The 20824-nt window shown below is 39.4% G+C and overlaps 2 protein-coding genes across 9 annotated transcripts in view; one reads left to right on the top strand and one right to left on the bottom strand.

Moving 5' to 3' along the window:
- AOPEP (aminopeptidase O (putative)) overlaps window positions 1-9690 on the top strand; it is a 151887-nt gene extending 142197 nt beyond the window's left edge. For 3 of the 6 annotated variants that reach the window (XM_008928555.2, XM_018086010.1, XM_018086006.1), the window contains 3 exons: window positions 827-913; window positions 3387-3531; window positions 6413-6517. In XM_008928555.2, coding sequence (XP_008926803.1) covers window positions 827-913; window positions 3387-3527 — 228 coding nt within the window. In that variant the 3' untranslated portion in view covers window positions 3528-3531; window positions 6413-6517. Of the gene's footprint in view, window positions 1-826; window positions 914-3386; window positions 3532-6412; window positions 7168-7431 lie in introns of those variants that run through there. The other 3 variants (XM_018086007.1, XM_018086009.1, XM_018086008.1) reach the window with 3 other exon arrangements.
- Window positions 9691-16802: 7112 nt separating this feature from the next.
- Window positions 16803-20824, bottom strand: part of FANCC (FA complementation group C) — a 64596-nt gene continuing 60574 nt past the window's right edge. For all 3 annotated transcript variants that reach the window (XM_018086206.2, XM_018086209.2, XM_018086207.2), the window contains exons 15-16: window positions 19460-19660; window positions 16803-17657 (exon numbers count right to left, since the gene is read on the bottom strand). In XM_018086206.2, the coding sequence (XP_017941695.1) occupies window positions 17514-17657; window positions 19460-19660 (345 nt within the window). In that variant the 3' untranslated portion in view covers window positions 16803-17513. The remainder of the gene's footprint in view (window positions 17658-19459; window positions 19661-20824) is intronic.

The raw sequence follows: 20824 nt of genomic DNA, 5'->3' as shown, positions 1-20824 counted from the left end.
TAAATCTGTGAAATTTTTTCCTGAGATGTAAAGTTGCTAAGAACTAGTATGAAAAGGAAATTATTTTCAAATACCTTATTTCCAAAAGCACAAGAATACTCTAGTGTGCCTTTCCCCCCCTCCCTTTCTGGCTCCCATTCTCAATGTTATCAGAAATCTGTCATTCAGAAAAAGGTTCATGCTCAGTTACTTGATATAAGCACAATTTGGACTCAGTTTTGAAAAAATATTAGAACTGCTAATGTTTTATTCTTATCATGAAAGGTGATTGTTCTTAGGTGCCCTGACTTTTGAAAGATTGTAAGAGCAAAGGCTATAACAGAAGGATTGGGAGTTATTCCCCCTGCCTGTTTTCCTTTTGTGTCAGTGCTGAACCACTAATGGAATATCAAATGTTAGTCTGGTCACTGCCCACAACTGGGCAAGCCTTGCTGGAGAGTCAGATGACACTACAAAAAGTAGCTAAGAACAAAGTCAGAAATGTAAAGGCAACAACATAAAGACACATATGGAATTCATGTTCATACTACTTAAATAAAAACATTTTTTCAGTTGTGATTTACCTGAAAATTTAATTTCAGAATGTCAGTGACTGTTTTTGTCAATGTGTATGTCCATGGTGGAACAGCATAATGGCTTCTCAAATACAGATGGATATTACATGCTTTACAAGGCGCTTAAAACCTGTTACTAGCAAAGATATGGTGGCAAAACTGTTTAGTTTAACTGAAAGCTCCCTGTTTCATGGGTTTATATCTAACTCTTACCCTTTTTGCACGGGTGAAATACTAGTACAGAATTATATTTATGACTTGTGTTCCCACAGGTTCGTCATCGGTGGTGTGAGCTTGTCATTAAACACAAGTATGTGCCTGGGTATGGAGATGTGGAGAGATTTCTCAGAGAAGATCAGGTAAGTTACATTTAAATTAGCATTTTGAAAACAATCAACTTTTTGACACCCTTAATCTGAAACAAAAAAAAATATTTTAATATATTTTCTTGCTGCAGTTTGTCAAAAACTTGTCTGTGTATTCAGTTTTTGCCTCTTCTGCCAGTTAAACGTTGTAGTTTAAGGAAGCCACCGAGGGTAGGTGTCTGCAACCCCCCTGAGCATCCTAATCTTCTGTCCAGTGGTAAAATAGGATATAATCCATCCTCTTCTTCCCTTTTATGCAACCTAGAGGTAACAATGATGCTGGGAAGATATTTCCCAGCACTGGTTCCTTTTGCAGGGTGGTGAAGGCAGGTCTGACTGGGAATGCTGCCAGAAGATTCTGAAGGCCTTAAAAGGCTGTCCTTACATGTCCTTACAATAGCCTTTTATTTAGGCCATTGTGAACTTAAAATTCTAATTGTACCCCTGCCTTGTTCTTTCTATTTCAATTTTATTTATTTTTATTCACTGTGAACTCTATAAAATTGAGACATTCTCTGCCTAGGATGACTGTTATTTATTTAAAATGTATGTAAAAAAATACAGAATGGTGCAAGATATGTCAAAGTCTAGGCAAGACATTAATGTCTTTACCTTTTATGCTGACAATGAACAAAGCCATTTGCAGCCAATGAGGATTTTGTGCTTTCAGGCAATGCAGCACAATTGAATTATTGCAGTCTGGCCTGCTCTTTCTTCTAGCTCTGAAGCATACCACCTATTTATATCTCAGCCAATAAAAGGTCCCAGAGTTCTTGGCAAGCTCTTTATTAATAGAAAAAATAAAGACATAAAGAAACATTTTTTCACAAGGAGTTATAAATATTGTGCATATTTTTATTCTGTGAAAGGATTGATAACCACCAGCAGAACCTGGAGGATGAGGGGCCAGGAAATCCTTGAGTTGAAAAAACCTTACAGAATTGCATTATGTTTGAAATAGATATTTTGCCAAATAAAGACATTTTCTACAGTGCAGGGAAATAATTTTTGCAACTTTTTAAATGTAATCTTCATTTCATGTACTTCAGCAGTGCATAGAGTTTATGGCACAACCAGTTTCTAGAGTGATTACCACTCAGAGCAGTTGCAGGCCCTTACTGATCATGAAAGACAGTTTTTTGAAACGTCTGGGCAAAAATACAGATGTGACTATTTAAAGCCTTTTCAGGTCTACAAAACACCAGTTTCTTTACAGCATGTTAATATTTAGACCTGGGGGAAAAATTATTAGCACTAGGTAGAGAAGGCGATTCCTATTTGGAAGGAAGTTCCAGCATTTTTAAACCCTCAGTGGAAGTGAGTGGAGCCTCTGCAAGGCCTGGGCTGTGGCTGCCAGACCTGGTGCAACTGCAGACCTTGGAAATGTGAGTCCTTGGTTCTCTGCTGTCAGAGACCTCAGGGGATTGCCAAGGAGTCTGGCAGCTTTCTGCCACTCTGAGACTTTTTCCTTTAATTTCAGTCTTTGTTAAGCTTTAAATTTCCCTTCTTGTTGAAGCTGGTTTTTTAAGGCTTAGCAGCCAATGCTAGAAATTGTGTTTAATTATGTTAAAAACTGTTTTCTCCATGCTATCAAAATTTTTCCTATCCTGCAAGTCCAAACAATAATTGTAAAAGTCAGCATGCTAAGATGCTAATATTTTGTTGCATGTGTAATCCTATTTTGGTAAGTGCAGCTTAAGACTCGCTGAATTCCTGTAATTAGCTGAAAAAAATTGTGTCATCAGAAAAAAAAGGCAATCCCCAGTTTGTTTCCTGTTAAGTAGCCAGTGCTTTCCTGGCAGTGTCAAAGGGGCCCAGATCTCATGCTCAGGTGCCCCATTACAATTTTTATAGCTGCTGTGTCCAGAATAAGTAGTTAGAGAGAGCCTTCTTACCAACCCAGGATTTGTGCATATTCAGTTGTATCTCAGGTGTAAAGGGGAGTGTGAAACACAGACCTGACCATATTCAGTTGATGTCCAGTTACCAAACTGCCAAATGGGCATTTCAGAGTGGGTTGCCTCAGTCTCTGTTCATGGATGACTGTCTAAACATCCCAATTGGAAAGAAAATGTGTAGCCTGTTGAAGGAAAGACAAGCTGTTTTCTTAAGGGACATTTGGAAACAAATCAGGTTGTGGATAAAAGAAAAGAGTATTCAACTTGAAGAGTGGCAAGGAAAGTGGAGTAAGAGTTTTGTTTCTTTTTAAGTAACGTAGACCTTTTATATTAATAATCTGTTTTTACACACTTAACACAGCATATAGACAACAATGCTTAGGCTAAAAAGATCCAGGGAAAACTACTTCTTTTTGTGGGGAGGGTGGGTGTAATAGAGTATGTGGTATTTTCTGTGTTTTGGATTGTTTGTTTTGTTTCATTTTCAGTTTAAATGAGTACTGGGAGGTCAATGGAATGACTAGTTGTTACTGGTAGTAGGATGCCTGTGTGTTATGTTCCTCTTTCAGGCTATGGGGGTGTATCTCTATGGTGAATTAATGGTGAATGAAGATGCAAAACAACAAGAACTTGCACGTAAAAGCTTTGCCTCAGCACAGGAACATATGGATGTGTCCTCAGCCAAAGTGGTGGCAGAGATGTTGTTCTGAAGAGGTGATTTTTCATTTTAATCTAAACACCCTGATTTTGCTTCATAAAGAAAGAACATGCAGAGCTCACTAAACTTTGGCATACTGTGCTGCCTGGGGCTGCTCAGGTCGAGAAGTAACTCTTGTTAAATATCTTGTTGGGTTTTTTTCTTTTTTTTAAGCCCAGTTGCAGGAGCAGTGAGTGACACACATGTAGGCACCAGCTGGAGAACAGGCCTTGTTGTAAATGTTGTAATGGACTATACAAGAGGCAACTGTAAGTCCAAAGGGCCAAGGAAGGCCAGGCTCTGCCTGCAGTTGTTTCCCATTCTGTATTAACAGTGCTTACAGACGTTGCAGTTGTGCAAGGAGCATTTCTGTTTAATGGAGCTGCCTGTTTACTTGGTAGGCAGCACAGTCTTTGAAAAGAGTCTTATCCCACAGTGGAAATATGAAGCTTTGGGCTTGAAAGCAAATCTGAATTATTTGGAAGCAAGCTGATAATTCAAATGTTTTTGTGTTAAGGGTAGTGAGGCTTTTGAAGATTGATTATGAGGTAAGAAGAGTAGCCTTAACATGAAGAAGCTGGCTTGTTTACCAAATTGGTGGGGAGAAATCACCAGAGAAGAAGCAGAATTGCAAAAAGTATTCATGGAATAATTGCTGTAGACTATAAACTGGTAATTTGCAAAGGTGCTTCCCACTTCTCAGTCTGTTTGAGGAGTCAGAGGCAACCTTACAGTGTCCCACGTGCACGTTCAACATACAAGCAATGAATTAAGAGTGGTGTGAAGGTTTCTTACAGCACCTCAGATCTTTGATACAACTCACTCACCCAACAGACTGATTGCCTTGGTTGTTCATGTAACTTTATGGTTAATTTGTGGTATCAAAATTCAGGCATCTAATTTAGCAAAATCATCATCATCTAATTGGTACCAAGCAGAAATCTCAATTTTCTCCTGTTTAAGCAGTATTTGACAGTGATTTCCACTTGATTTCTTGGGGTTTACTACATTTATATGAAATACAGCAAATGACAGGTTCTATGAAAGCAAGTGCAAGTTTGTTTATGAAAAGCCATGTTATTCTTCTGTATAGACAGGAAGTGTGCCTGCCAAGAAAAATTTTTGGGAAAGGTGGATCAGACTGTAGAGTGCCAGGATATCAGTTGTGGAGTAGGGGAGCCACCTTTTAAAACAGGTACAGCTCAGAGACTCTTGTCTACTCCCAGTTCCCAAGGACTCACAGGAATTTGAGTTACGTTCAACAATTCTTAATCTGTGAGATGTCTTCTAGTGAAGGCCACCTTCTGAAGGCCAGAAACATGGAGATGCAGTTTGTTCTGGTACTACTGTACTAGGAACTGACTTCTTATAGTTCCTTCAATAATAAAATCAAAATTTCTACAAGCTTCTGATGGTAAGTACCTAGCACAGGAAGATGACATGGTGTGTCTGTGTGAGCAATAGTCTAGAATCGCCCCTTGGACTTTCCAGACAGACTAGAAGTGTGTGATGAGCTGTGACATAAAGTCTAAAGATACTGAGTCCAATACTCTGTGTGACTGCTCCATTTCCTTTTAATGTTGTGGCTGTTTGGGTTCCTGGCATGATGATTTGTGATTTAAGATTAAAATCACATTGCCAGGGATTACCACAGAGCCATGACCGCAGCTGCTAGCATGAACCTCACCATAACTGTCTGAACCGTGCACAGCGTGGAACCCTCTCCAGCCAGGAAACAAAACTAAACCAAAAAAAAACCAAACCAAAAAAGAGGAGAGCAGCAGAGCATCACAGAAGACCCTTCTCCGAAAATGATCTCTGCCGAGTCGGAGACCTCTCTGGTGAGGTGCAGAGCTTAGCTGATTGGTGAACAGTGATTGTTTCCCTCTTTGTTCACAGTGGCTAAGTTCTGCACCTGAGGAGAAAGGAGAGGAGACTCTGTGCAGGGCAGAGAGTGTTTGCTGGCTGAGATACCTTGCTGCTGGATGGGTAGATTTGGAGTGAATGCATGTGTGTGAGGTTCAGTATATGGAGGATAAGAGGCAGAGGTGACTTAGGGAGGACCAAAGACTTTTAGCTGAGAATAAACAGCGCTCCTGAAGTTCTCAGTCTGACTGCAAGCGTAAGGTGTTGCCTACAGTAATTTGGTTTCCATCTTCCCTAAAGGTCAGAGGAAATACTGTCTGTGACTTTAAGCTGAAATTGTCAATAAAGCTTTGTTTTATAGTCTTCTCTTTAATGGATGCTGTCCTGCTCTCTCTGCAGTTGTAGTTTAGTCTGTGTGTCATTCGCAGGAAACGGTGGCAGCTCCAGTCGGACACCACTGACGGTGCTGCTGTTGTTCCAGGCTGTGGATGGACCCGTCCTCCGGTGCCTACTGAGCTGATATCAGTTCTCATTTTACACACTGGCTCAGTTCAGCAGGAACAGGAGTCGAGCCCTAGAGCAAAAAAAGCTGTACCTTTTCTAGGAGCCGTTGAGAAATGTTGGTGCCGTTTTCTCTCAGAAAATGCCCTGGTGTACATTGTGATGTCCTGAAGTTAAACACTGAATGGCCTGAGGTGGAAAAGCTGCCTCAGTACTGTTTAGAGAACTGTGTGTGGTTATGTAGCACATCACACAGTATTGTTCTGGGAACTTGCCTCCAACATCATGTTCAGAGTAACCTGCTAATAAGCAAGAGAATATGGTTCCACCATGAACCCTCCCCATCCTCCCCAGCCCCTGTGGTAGCTCAAGGACACTGCAGGGAACAGCAGTTCTTAACTCTGCAGCCACAGCCACTCTCTGCTGGTAACCTGGAAAACAACTCCTTTTGGAAAGCTGGGGCAATCAAGAATGCACAGATATTCCTTCACCGTGGCAGAGTAATAACTTTAAATGCTGTTTCCGTTGCAGGAAAGATCACAGAGAAACCCTTTTAATAGATCTGCTTCTAAACCCCGATGGTACTGGGATTTGACTGACCCGGAACATCAAAGGAAGGATTTTGTGACTGCTAAAACAATCATTTGACAGAAATATTTACCTTTCTGTATTTCCAGAGGCTCACTGTAACTGAGACCACATGCACACAAAAACTACACACACACGTGTTACTCTGGCTTTAGGTGATCCTTTGATTCAAGACATTTGGGGTTTGCAGATTCCAAGGGCTCTTGATTTGAACAATTTATGCACTGCAGTAATTTGGAGATTCTGAAATTTGATTAAACTGTATTGTATACTTCTTTGTCATATTAAAAAATGCCTCACATAAAATCAGCAGGAGCTGGGATGGGACTTGGGAGATTAAGTAGAAGCATAAATAATCTGTGGAAAGTGACCTACCATCATCCTGGTGAAGGGATGGGACTGAAGGAAAAACAAAGATCAGCATTTTCTCTCTGTGATGTTTAGGTTAAATTTTACCAGAAATGTCAGCCCTGTTTTCTGAAAGTGTCTTTTATACCCCTGTGCTGCTCCTTTTGCACAGTGATATGTCAATTTTAGCTCTTCTTTCCTGATCAGTGGAGCACTACATTTCTAGAAGACATTTTAATTGGTCCTTTCAGAGAGTAAGAATTTAAAACACAAAAATCTGTGAACATATTTCCTTTGTACTCTGTTGTTTTACATAAAATGATCTTGTAAAAATAAATATTTTTTTTCAAGTATGTCTAGTTCTTTCCACTGCACAGTGGTTCAGCATTCACAAACTTGGGAAAAAGAATGACCCCATTTCTGGTTTTGCAGCAGGAGAAAAGCAGCTGAAAGATGTTAGTTAATGGATATTAACAAGAAAAATTCAATGTGGTAATTTCTTTTAAATTTTTGTTCTCAGCATCTAAAGTAAGAGCCTTCCTCATCAGTGACTTCAGCACAAAGAGTACAGTTCCTTTTCACCTCACCACGTTTTCTGACCTCTCCCTTTCCAGGCTTACAGTGTCAAAACCTGAGTGACGGGATACTCAGCGAGTTCTTTCAAGTGCAGCAAGAGTGAGGAAATTGTCCAAGAATGGCCCAGACACCACACTGACTTCTGTGGTCACAGTCAGAGATGGAGCTCTGACAGGAGCCCATTCAGAAAAGAGTTCTGCTTCATTTCACAGGTTTTTCTGCAGAGGCCACCAGCTTGCTTTTTGCTTTTTCCATTGTGTTTTAGGGAAAAAACCCAGAGCTGGATAAGACTCTTGCATAAGACACACAGAAATAAAATACACTGCAAGCCTCTTCATAGCCACTCCTGTTAAAACTACTGGGCGAGTAAGGCACTCCTCACCTCTGTAAATATCATCACATTTGGTTTCTTTCAAAACAAGCTACTTGCATTTTTTGTTAATATTGAGCACAGCAGTAGTTTGTTCTGTTTGCTGCAGCTGTTCCAGTCTGTCTCAGCAGTATTAACTTGAATATTTCCCTCACCACAACTTTGTGATCCATCATTCATGGTAGCAACTGAGAAAATGAACAGAAACTAAAACACTAACACCAAACAACCTAAAAAAATGGCAAAGAGGTGGCAATCTTGGCCCTTTATCAGGTTTTATAGGGCCTTTTGTTGCTAATCCAAGCACTGTGAAATACAGTAAGGCTTCAGATTAGGAAGAAAACTAAAGGCAGCATTGAATAGTTCTGTGACTTACTCATCATGAGTAAGAGATAATAGGAGATTCATGTATGTATTATATAGTAGGGTCATTATCATGATACAAGCATTTCCTTAGTTTAAAATCCTTCTGAATCATGAAAAAACCACTGGAAGTGAGCCACAGACTGTCATTTAACTATTTGAGTTTTTAATAGGCCCCACTGAAAGCTTAGCAGAAAAAAACCAATGTTACTCATTTTACTCAAGATTTTACTCTCCAGGTGGGTGTTTCTATGTTATTTCCCTGAGCTGTAGGCTCTAATTGTAGTAAATAAGTGAACAAAAAAAACCCCAAACATTTCCAAACTTACTGTAACTAAAATAATTATTGGAAAACATGTTTTATCAAATGATCCCTCCATCCAGGAATCGGAGTCAGTGATCTTTGTGGGTCCCTTCCAACTCAGTGTATTCTGTGATTCTACAATCCAGAGCTGACTGTCAACACAGTAAAATCCAATGGAACTGCACAGTTGTTGTTTGTTCTTAAGCACAGTCAGGCTTTTGGGGCCAGTGGCAGAAATGTAACAACATTAAATGGGCATTTGGAGGTGAACACTTAAGACCTGAAGTCTGGTGTCCATTGCCATGTCAGTGTGTGTGACTGTGACAAACACAGACACCCCTGGAGGTGGCTTCTGCTCTACTTATGTTTCATTCTACCTCTGTTTCATAGTCAGCCCTCTCTGAATAAAATACACCATTTTGTAAGGGTGGGTTTTTGAGGGTAAGGCCCATCCCTAACTCAGTCTTCTCCAAGCACAGTGGCAATTCTACCCTGAATAGCACTAGAAAGTCCAGACTATCTCCCACTTATCCCATCAGGCCACCATCTGGTTGGGATCAGGGTGATTCTTTTCTGGATGTAGCTTTTAACTGTAAAAATGAATCTCAGATGAAATTAAAACTGTATCCATACAGTTAGGCAAGGGTCACCATCTATTGTCCTGTGCCACTTACTGGGTCACTTCTTCAGAATAAAGGCAGAGCACAACAAGGGGTGACCTGGCAGTCCCTTGGCCCCACACAGGACATGAATTCCTGGGCACACATGTTCTCTTCCAAGCCCAGAGTGACACAGACCACTCTGCTGACAGCTTTGTTTGCTCTGCAGCTTTGCTGGGAGGTGTTTGCAGCTGCTGCTGTCTCTATGCTTTCTCCTTTAGCAGGGAATTAGCTGTACCCTATTGTCCATTCCTCACACACAGTGGGGAAGGGAAAAGGTCTGGAAGCAAATCTAACCAGAAATGCAAACTGAGCGAGTGGGCAGCTTGAGGAAACAAGAAGGCTTACTAAGCCTAAAGAAAACCCTATTCCACAACACTGATTCTTAATATCTAAATGCAAATTAATAAATCTCTTGGTCTTTATAATGAATCTTGTGGTCTTTTAAAGCTGTAAAATATCTAGAATTCATGAGTTATGTTTGATGTCTTCCATAACAGGAAAAGATTTTAACATACACCTGAGTGCATTTCTGTTCTTGCCCCCAGTCTTTGATGCCTAGATTAGTAGTAAAATAAATAAATAAATAAAAATAATAAATTGCAAGAAAGGACAATGAAGCAACTAAATAGAGGGGCCTGACTCATCTAGAATTTCACCACAAGTATACTGAGTTTAGGCACATATACAAAATACTTTAAGTGAACATAGACACTGACATGGATATGTTCCTTTGTTTCTGTGGGCTCAATATGCTGGAAAAATTATTTTAAAACTTACCCTGCTGCCAGGCTGGCATCACTGAAATATGCCAGTGCACAAAGAAATTGAGACATCTGTACACTGCTTGGGAGATTAACTTCATTTGTGTGCTTGCTGTGGCTTAAACTGAGTGCATATTTTCTGCACAAAATTAAGACCTGATTCCTGGTGCTTATAGCTGCCAGCACAGGCATTTGCTCTAACTATTACCTGAAAGCATGCAGAAATTGCAGTTGTGTAAAGATTTGCTTTTGCATGGTAATTTATACATCAGGAAACAGAACTTAATTTTCAGCTGAGCACTGCAGTGTATTAGCAAAGTACCCCAACAGCACCACCATGCAAAAGCCTGGTTTGCTTTTTGCCCCACTGTGGCCATGCCAGCTCTGCTGGTTTTGGCACCCTCTGAGCAGCAGCTGAACATCACTGCACACTTTGTTTAATGTAGCTCACTTCAGTCATCTCTGAAAATTCCATGTCTGACTGCTCCAGGCTATTCCTCTGGGCCTGCTGGGACCTGTGTCTCTCCTGACACTCACTGTGGGACATTCCATTCATGAGCCCGTGGCTGCTTTGCCACTGTCATCATCCCCAGCCCTCCTGACTCCCTCTGAACAGGCTGCTTTGAGAAGCTGGTGTTTGGCACCATAACATATTTCACTTCATCTTTAATCTTGAAAGGACAGGGGTCATCATCTGCCACACAGAAAAAACCTTTTTTCTTTTGTTTTTTAACCTCAGGTTGTTACATCACAGCAATGTGTAACTCTGTTTGGCAGTTGTCTTGTATCTGGTAGTAAGAGTTATTTGCTTTACAACTGTACCCCCTTACAGCCAACTCCTGCAAATACAACAAAACTAAAAATTACAATTTGCCAGCAACCATCTTACTCCAGTCTGCATCTGTCTCTTGGTGTGCCCCAAACTCACCTATTTAACTGCCAAACAGGACCAATCAAAGTTCATTCCAATTTACTCAATTTCACATCTGAAAAACACTATTACTTTTTCTTGTTCCCTAACTCTAGGGAACCTCACTGCCCCTCATTCTGCCTTTCACATGCCCCTTCAGCCAACATTTCCCTACATGTCCTACAGCCCTGGCATCCTCCTTAATTTCTGTTCCCAGAAGTGACATGGCAATATTACTCCACAATACTGACATCAAGATTTTGTCATTGCCACCACTCGAGCTGAAACTGCCCATCATTATCATCTCTTGTTCCTTTTGACTATACAAAGGCTTTTTAATAAGCTCCCAATTTTAGTTGAGGGAAAAAATTGTCTCTCTTGGCTTGAATATAAAAAAGATGCAACTACATGACATAAATGCTGAACTCTTTCCTTCTTTGCATGAAGAGTCAGATGAATAATCACAAGACTGTCAGTTTTATGCACAAACAAGAAAGCCCATCTACTGACATTTTATGGTTCCTACACCCACCTACCCCTAGCATTTGCCTCTCCTTTCTTCAGTCAAATCACAGGAATAACAAGTTTCCCACTTGACAGCTGGGAGGAAAGAATGGGAATGGGGAATCAGTCATACTAAGAAAATAGTAAGACCAGTCTTTTTTAGTTCTGAGGGTACCTGATTCTCTCTTTTACCAGCTGAAGGAGAGATGTGACACTGAGAAAAGCTCCACACAGCAGAACAAAGGTAAATGCTGGAAGTTGGTGTATTTTTAGCATATTTTTGCATCAAGAGCTTTCAGCATCAAAACCACAGGCTTGTAACATGCAAAACCCAAAATCACCAAAAATTATACCCCTCTCTGTCTTGAAATACAGCTGTTAAAGACTGTGGTTTCTGATTATGTTTTAGAGGTGGTGAGGACCCACTGCTCCCAGTGCAGTCAGGAAGGAGGAGCTTGCTCTGTGAATGTCTGAAAACTCGGAGCTAAACTGTCTTTCAGATTCACAAAAGAAAACTGAATTGATAGGAAAATCATGGAAGTGGCACAACAACAGGATGTCACATGGCAATCCTTTTCATATTTTCTTTAAATAGATGTGGATTGCCAGACTCTGCAATGCATTTTGAAGAACTGTCCCAAAGTGGAGTTAAAGTTTAAGTGGTGGACAGTTACTGGCCTGTTCAAATGCATGATTTTTGAAGCAGAGAGGAGACAGCATCAACACCAAACTCTCTTCTTCTTTCATTTCTCTCTGATAACAATTAAGTTTGCCAAATCTGAAGAAATCAGAGCAGGGAACAGCTGACTTACAGACTGCATGGTTAGGTGTAAGTATATGAGTGAAGGATCTCAGTAGAAAAAACAGATATTCAACCCATGTGTGATTTTATATGCAAGTTCTTCAACTTCATTCTACAATGTTTATGTAAGTTCAGGGTATTCCATTCTAAAAATAAAACCACCACCAACAAAAAAGATAAACTGACTAGATCTACCATTTGTACATTCATCTTGGATCCTGGGCAGAAAGGAAGAGAAGAAAAAAAAAGGTAATGCTTCTGCCTGAAGAGTAACCATGTCTGAGAGCTTGCTCTGCCAATCCAGCAAGCAAAGAAATCAAGATCAGAAAAACTATGATGAAAAATAGTCAGCAGCTATCATCTGAAACCTTTAAATCCCAACAGAATTATCTTTCCAAAACAATTGTTATAGCTCAACTGCAAGGTTTGGGCTTGACATTTGCTCAGTGTCCACTCATGGCCTGGGTCAAGCCAGTCAGAGAAAGCAACTGCAGCAATTCAGTGTGGCCTGGGAGGTGTGTGGTGCAGGGTATTGCTGAGCACTGACCACTGTGTTCTAGCAGAGAAGCACAAAAGAAAGGAAGGTTGAAACTATCATGTGAAACTGTTATGTGGGTTTTGCAATGCATTTGAAGAAGAAAATCAGTGGTTTATAGAGACAAGATTTGTCCTTCTGTCATGCCTCCAGAAAAGACAGTAATGGTTCTGCCTACTGGGAATCCCCAAAGTGCCTGAACTTGCAGACACACATCATGGCCATATTCCAAGGCCTCACTCCTCCTCCATGGAATGTAATACTGGCTTTTCTCTCTCTGTTCACAGGCATCTGAAGCTGACGTGGAAGTGCAGCACAGTCATGAGATTAAAAGCACTTAAACACTTACTGGTGGCTTCTACAGGGAATGACAGTGCACAGGGGAAATTGAATCTTCAAGCTACCATTACAAGTTGGTTTGAAATAAAAAAGCTGAAGTCCTGTTTTCAGAAAACTTACAGATAGTAGAAGTCATGGCATCATCAGTCAAAACCAACAAAAGTTGCTTTCTCATATGTGAAATATTAACAGAACTTCTAACAGTAGTAGGCACATGATATATTGCAAGAACCTGTTTTGGAAGCCTCGAAATAAACTCACAAGCTAAGAAATAAAATCAAAGGATCAAGGAGTGAGTAAACTGTACATACAGGCTAACTGGCACATACCCATGGGAAATCTCAAAGACAGTGTATTTCAGTATGTTTGGTCAAGAATATGTAAAAACATAATCTCTTCAAGATGTCAGTGTGCATCTGCAGAAGTTCATGGGCCTAACAGATATTTTTATGGAAAAGGATAGAAAAGAGAGGGTCATTGTTCCTATCATCTCACCTAATCTCAGAGGGGAAAAAGGGTTCTAGCACAGAAGCCGGTGGGGCTCAGTGACAGAGCTTTAAACTATCTTGGCTGGGGGAAAGGGACAAAATTTGTATCACAAGGAAAAACTGTATCACAAACTTGCCAGAGGAGTGGACCTCATATGAATACTGCTATGAATTAAGTGTGGGATGCCTCTAGCACTACAGTGGTTTAACTACTGGTGTTGCCCAGCAAAACATGTAGATTGCATAACGAAGTCATTGCAGACTATTGGGAAAGTATAAAAACATGGATGCAAACACATGCTCGGTGTTCTCATGGAGGACTCCTCCCAGAACAATCCAGGGGTTGACTTTTCAAATGTGGGTCTAGTAGGAAACTACACTTCCATGTTACAAATTATCACCTTTCTACACACTTCTTATATCACAAGAAAAACTGCATTTTAATTAGCATGGCATTTTTAGCATGAATTACGTATTCACTTACTACTTATTCACAGAGAACATGAGTATTTTATTCTGTTGTTAGATAATACAGCAACAAAATGGAGTAAACCTGGTTTAACAGTGTTTGTTTAATAACTGCAAGTAATTTTTGCTAGATGTTTTATCATAAACTTGTATAATGCTAATTTGGTATTGTACCAAACCAAACACACCACACTGGCATGAATTTCAGCTTACCAAAACTAATATTATCTCACTTGCATCCTCAGACTGTTTATTAACACCTCTTTGCACTTACAATGCTGTGAGTACAGAAACTTAATCACAAACCCTAGAAGTAACTGATTAACATGTTACTGCTGGTCAGCTAAACTGCAGTATCAGACAAGATACCTGTTCCTATAATACATCTCAAAATGAAATGTGTTCTGCTTTGTACTGGCACTGTACTGAGATATGGATTAAATGAAAGCCATAGACGTGGTCTTTTTTTTTTTCCCCCTGAAGAAAATCCACAGAAATCACCTGGCCCCATGCTGGCAAGCTTGCAGAATTCAAAAAGCTGTAACTTAGCAGCCTTAGACTGGAAAGAAGCATAATCAACAAGGAAGTAAAATTTACTGTCTGTGTTCTTATTCAAAGCAATGCCTTGAAGCAGAAGGATTTTGAACAGTTCTCTGTGCTCAGTGCACATCCACAACCAGGGTGTGACCTGGAGACAGAAGGCCAGGGAATGAGCTACTGGAAGCCTGATTTCAGAACTCGTTGGCTGGTTCAGCATAAAAGTACAACCCTGAGGGCTCCAAGGAACATTTACAGAAAGCAGCAATTACAGAGGAGAAGATGCACATTGGATGGGCAATGCAGGAGCCATGACATGAGAAATCCTCCATTACTCAGATCTGCCAAATCACCACTGCCTTCCACTGGCAAACTAAAAAAAGTAGCTTCAACATCCCACAAAATCACAGCTTCTATCAAAGTTAGATCATAATTCAAGCACTGTGAAAGAGCAAGGAAAAAGAAAAAACAAAGATTTAGAACAGCAATGCTAAATATAGCAAGAAGAATGCCAGTACACATGCATCTGTTTTAAGTTACAGAGAGCATCAATTAGGTTTCTTCCTTAAAGCCTCCTGAAACGAGCAAACTCTCCTTATAATATTTAAATCATGCAGTATTTCTTAAGAAGCCAAACACAGGAAAATGAGAATGCACCAATTCACTACTGATTTTGGGTTTTTACTGCATTCACTGCACATTTCCTTCCTCTTGAATTGACTTATCCCTATTTATCAGGATATTGATTTTTATATAAGAATGTTAGAAGAATTTTCATGCATTTTTTGGTGGAAAAATAAAAGACAATACACTGAAAAGACACAAAAACTCCCCTCCAAAAAGTGTAATACATATCTAAATATAATACTCATATCATCCACCTAACTAATGTGCAAGAATCATGTATTGCAATTCTTTGCCAATCTTTCTAAGTAGTTAATATTACATATAGGCATACTATGGAGAACAGATAACCAAAGAGCCCACATCCAACAACCAGATTAGAAATTAAACAAACAAAAGAAAAATCATTGTTCCTTTGGATTAAAATTTTAGATTATTTATCATTCTAGGTTGAGACTCCACAAGTGTTTCCACTAGACAAATACCTCAAGAGTTTGTGATCAACAAATAATTTAGCAGAATCCCAATGCTTTTCAGGTATGGTGTTCAGGGAACAGAAAACTAGGTTGCTTGATTTTGCTTTTTTAGATATGTATGGCTATCAAGAACAGAAAAATTGCAACATATCCTTTCTGAATTTTCATTTTGAATCAAAGGGAAAAAACCCCTTCCTTCACAAACACACATTATTTTACTTCACTATTAGTGAAGTAAAAGTATTTGCTTTTACTTCACTAGCAAACCCATTGAGAGGGCATGTAACCCCTGTGGGATGACTCACTAAGAACAAAATTGTAAGAAATCAGTCAACAGCATTACAGAAAATATCTTTCCACAGCCAAGGGACACTAAGTACATCGTTTTTCTTTTCCCTTGCTCAAAAACAAATGTTACATTCAAAAAGCTGTATTAATTCAAGATACATGACTCTGATTTTATATGCAAGAACAGTTTTCTGAGTATCTTTCAACACAGCACAAGTTTTGGCATCAAACCTAAGTAACACACTAGAACAAACTAACTGAGGAAAGTTGTGATCCTCTGTTATTACTATTCTGCATGTTTATTTTTCTGATTAAGCTAGGAACAGGTTCACAAAACTTCTTGGGACAAATACTTCCCCAAAGGTAAAAAAGTAAGCCTTTGCTCCCTATTTGTGCTCTTTGTAGGAGACAAAAAACCTAAACAAAGAAGGAAGCAAACTACCTCTGGACACAAAAATGAAGGCAATGATTTGCACCCATATGCTCCTTTTAGGAAATTTGGCCCTCAAACTGGAAAACGTCCTTATGTCTCTGTTGTGCTTGCCCTATTTTGTCTGAATAAAAGAAAAGATTCCTTGAATGACCAACAATAACATCAGTCATGGCACACTGTTAAGTGGGCTCTATTGCAAGCAATCTTTACCTGCAGTATCTGCTGACAAAGACCAGCTATTGGAATAGTACTTTGCAGGGAACACTCTCCCGTGGAAGCTGCAGTACTGAAAAAAACACATTTAGCAAATCTGGAAGAAGTTTCATTTTGGAAACTAATGTCGCGACGGAAAGCTCTAGACACCTCAATATGAGAATCCAGGAACTTCGTTTATTATAGATTGACAGTAGCTTAATATACACTCTATACTAGGTTCATGAATATTACAGAAATCAGGCTCATTATTGGTACTCGGTTAGGTGGTGATATCATCTTAACTGCTTTCCACTGTTTACACAGGTGGCTCATTAAGTGCCTTTGTTTTGGTAATGCCTAGCTCCTGTTTTTCAGCTCAATTTAGGATACCCAAGGACACTGCCGCTTTCTCACGGCCCTGCTATCTCAAACTTTCTCATGGGCCTAGGGAAACTGCTTATACTTTAGCAGTAGTCTTATACTTTAGCAGCTCATCCATAGCCTTAGCCATGTTCATATGTCCTCGCATTTCTAACCAATCCTCTACAGGAAACATTTTCAGAAAGAAGGAAAGAGTTCAGGAAACGTCGCTGACTTCCTGAGAACGTGGAGTACCTTCACCATGAATCACTCGAGACCATCGTGGGTTTCATAAAAGCAAAATTATATAACAAAACATTTTAGGAACAACTTACCAATCAAACAATTGGATATGGTTTGCTTAAAAAAAACCCCACATGTGTGATTTGGGAGAAAAACTGATCCTCAGCCAGATAAGCAACAAAGGAGATGAGTGAACTGCTTTAACTGATTGTAGGTCTCATGTTACAGAAGATGTTCAGAACAAAATTTTCAACTATTATGTTTCAAAAGATTAATATTTCCAAACAACAGGTTATTTTAATATATAGGTGAGGGAATAGGAAATTAGGAGATATGCTTATGTATGTGTCTCTCTACCCTTAGTAACCTGCGGTGCAAGATGCTAATGGAATTCTGACAGTAATAAATATAGATAAAGATCTGATTTGTTGGCTTGATAAATAGATGATATTAAAAATCTAAACTTTCAATGTAAATTTTTGAAGAAGTTCATTCAGCAGCTTGACAGTCCTCTGGTTTCCTTCTCCATGATGTTTAAATCTGTATGCAGTACGGAGAAGAAGGCTATAAACTTCCTTGCTTGTATCAGTTGTCTCAGTAATCTGAAGGAAAACAGAGAAGATGGGACATAATGCAATTATGTTGCTAAATACTAAAAATTCTCCATTAATATTTACAACAAAACCACAGATTTGTCCCTCACCACTGAACATGTGAGAAGCAACTTCTGCCCAAGGCATCTCTTTTCATTCACCTTAGTGGAACTGAGCAACTTTGAGATTTTCTACTGTTCTCTCAAGTTTAAGTGAAACAAATCAAGAGGTCAGAAACTATTTAAAGGAAACACAAATGGATAGACAGTGTAACCATTTCTAAGTTATCTCCAGAGAAAACAACTAAAAACACATGAAGGTTCTGCATGTGTTTGGGGAGACAATTCAATTCTGTAAAGTTTTCAAACGTAAAAATAAATCCCTCCCCCAGAAGATGACAGAATACCAGGGAAAGATCCTAAGCTGCAATTTTTGCAGATCAGGAAGGACTTTACTCCTTGTTATCTGCTGTGTTAAACCTGAAGTTTACTATGCTAACCAAAACCACAGCCATGCACCCCAAATTAGTTCGACACCATTCTGCCTTTCATATATTGCCTTCAGTCCTTTTCAAATCACATGGAGAGCCTTGCTACACATTAATGATTATACAGATACAGTCAAAATTAATTAGATTGACAAACTCTGGCCTACAAGAGCTCACAACCACCCTGCACTCAGTTTCGAAAGTTATGTTGCTTTCTATGAAGAAGCAAGAGATTGCCTTTGGTCTTTCTGAAGAGGTTTAAAGTCACAGGCTAGTACATTGCAGCATCACAGCTCAACAGCTGCACTACTCAAAAGAAACTAGAAATAGCAGACTGTAAATATACATATCCCTCCCCCCAATTTTATCACTGTATTCTTATGCTAAGAAAAAAGTTGTTCATTTTTAAACTTGCACCTAAAATGTGAGAATTATCTTAGCCCTTCCTAAACAGAGAAATGTTTTGTCTGTTTACTCAGATAGTTGTATCATAAAATCAGATGCCTTACACATGCCATATACCCTATAAAAATAGAAGAGCACTCTGCTGCTGAAAGGAAAACCCTTTGGAAGTGTTAAAACTACACGCTGGCCCTAGATGTGCTTGCACAGGAGTCGTGAACTTCTTCAAAGAATATAGTTTTATAGTTAAGAAAGAATTCTTAATCTCACACTGAGATAGCACTATCTTAAGAGACACAAACACATTTTGAAGTTTGCACCAATATTCCTGAAGGCTGTCATCAGCAACAAGAAGATACTGTGGCAAGCTTCCAACCTTTTACTCCTCTTCAGCTTTTTTCACACCCTAAGAGACACTGTCTGAGCTCTTCGTTCTTTCCTTCTCTCTCAGTTACCACACTGTTCTCCTCATTGGCTTTGCTAAAGCACCAGGTTTCTCTCACATCAATGCTAACACCTAGTAACCACCTGTTCTACCTAATGGAAAACAGTGAGAAGACAGTTTCATCATCTCTGCAGTAGCTGGATAATTTAGGGAGTGATTTATAATTGGAGAAACAACGTTTGCACATGCTGTCTTGCTATATGTAAATGAACTGTAGCTATCTCTTAACTGCAAGCTACTATTTCAACTGTTTCTTTATCTGTATAGTCAGGACAGCAACCTTTTCAGTGAGATCTTATCAAGAAGTGAATGGAAAACATATTGACTGTAGCTGAGGTAGATTTGTAGCAGGTTGGGTATAGCTGCTGTAGTCATGGTCTTCTGTAATTCTCTGTGTTTTCTGTATTGAAAGGTAGAAACTTAAATCCAAAATAGTAAGATTTATAACCTGAAAAAACAGAAAGAAGAAACACTCACATGGTAAATACATTCCTGGGCAAACGAATGTCCACCAGATGAAAAGAGCAAAAAGTTGGTCAGAAGATGTGTCATGAGATGCTGGTTCCAGCACTGCTCTGTCCCCATTATCCTGTGCACAGCAGCCTCCAGATCTCTGAGAGAAAGGTCTGTACAGCTGAAGAGCATCATTAGATGATTGTAGACTGCTTGAACTTCTACCTGTAGGAAATAATTTCAAAGGATGCAAGATCCTTTGGGATCTTGCAAGAATCCTTTGGGAAGAGTAAAGGTCAAATCTGTGGTATTTTTCTTTTATATTTATTTGCTGAAAGGAAACTGAATCCTTGGCAGAAACTACCCAAACATGAAAAGAGTTTGAATTTAGCTGGGAAAACAGGGAAGGAAGGGCTGTACACATTTCTTTTATACTGAATCACATACAGAGAGGTGGACAGAATGTTTTTTTTTATTTTCTTTGGTATTACAAATAAAGCAGACAGGCATCAAGCCAGGATTTTACCTTTAATAATTTAAGGAAATGGAGAAAATCCCTCAGCAGAACATGGTCAGATTTTTGCACTGTGGGAAAAAGAACAGAGGCTCCTCAAGGGCTCATTTCAGCATTGCTGCTATAAATCACTTAAATCCTCATGCAACCTGACCTCAGCTGATAAAATGTTCTGGTAAGAATGAAGTTTTTTCCTTCTTCCTGTGTTATTTGCAACTTATGTTTTTATGTTGTGAGTTAACCAATAAAACCTAATTTTTAATGAAAGTAGGAAACAGAAGATTTTGGCACCTACATAATGGAAAAAAACTATAAGCAACTACTGCAAAAAATCCTAACAATAATTCTGTTCACTGTATTAAAAATGAACCAAACAAACTTGTAGAACAAACACAAACGAGTGATTGCTGGAGCAATGGAAAAACACACCACTGCATACCCAAAGGAAAAGGACACCTGTTTCTCAACTATATTCATTGGGACAATTTGTTTCAGACATTGACCCACCCCTTTAATAATTTCACATCAAACAGTCTGAAAAAGCTGCTATTCTTGAATTAAGTAAGTGCACAAATAATACCAGAATCTACAGAAAGATAACTGGAATTCAGGATTCTTTATCCCCCTGTGCATCCTGTGTGCCAGCAACTGCAGATGGATGGCAGAGCTCACGTACCCCAGGAGTCTCATTCTTAGTGCCAACCTCCAAGTATTGTTCCTTCAACCTTTCAGAACCTAAAGCTATAAAAGGACTCCAGCAAATTCATTGAGAAGCCGAGTATTTAGTCCTGCACATATGAGTGAAGTCTAGTGAACAGCAGAAGTAGTTCCTGTGCCACCTTAATCCTTAACTGGTGAGTGGTGCAGGGGTTCAA

The sequence above is a fragment of the Manacus vitellinus genome, unplaced genomic scaffold, assembly GCF_001715985.3.
Source record: "Manacus vitellinus isolate BGI_N305 unplaced genomic scaffold, ASM171598v3 scaffold_9_pilon, whole genome shotgun sequence".
Classification (NCBI taxonomy): domain Eukaryota; kingdom Metazoa; phylum Chordata; class Aves; order Passeriformes; family Pipridae; genus Manacus; species Manacus vitellinus.
This window is presented reverse-complemented; position numbering and strand designations above follow the sequence as displayed.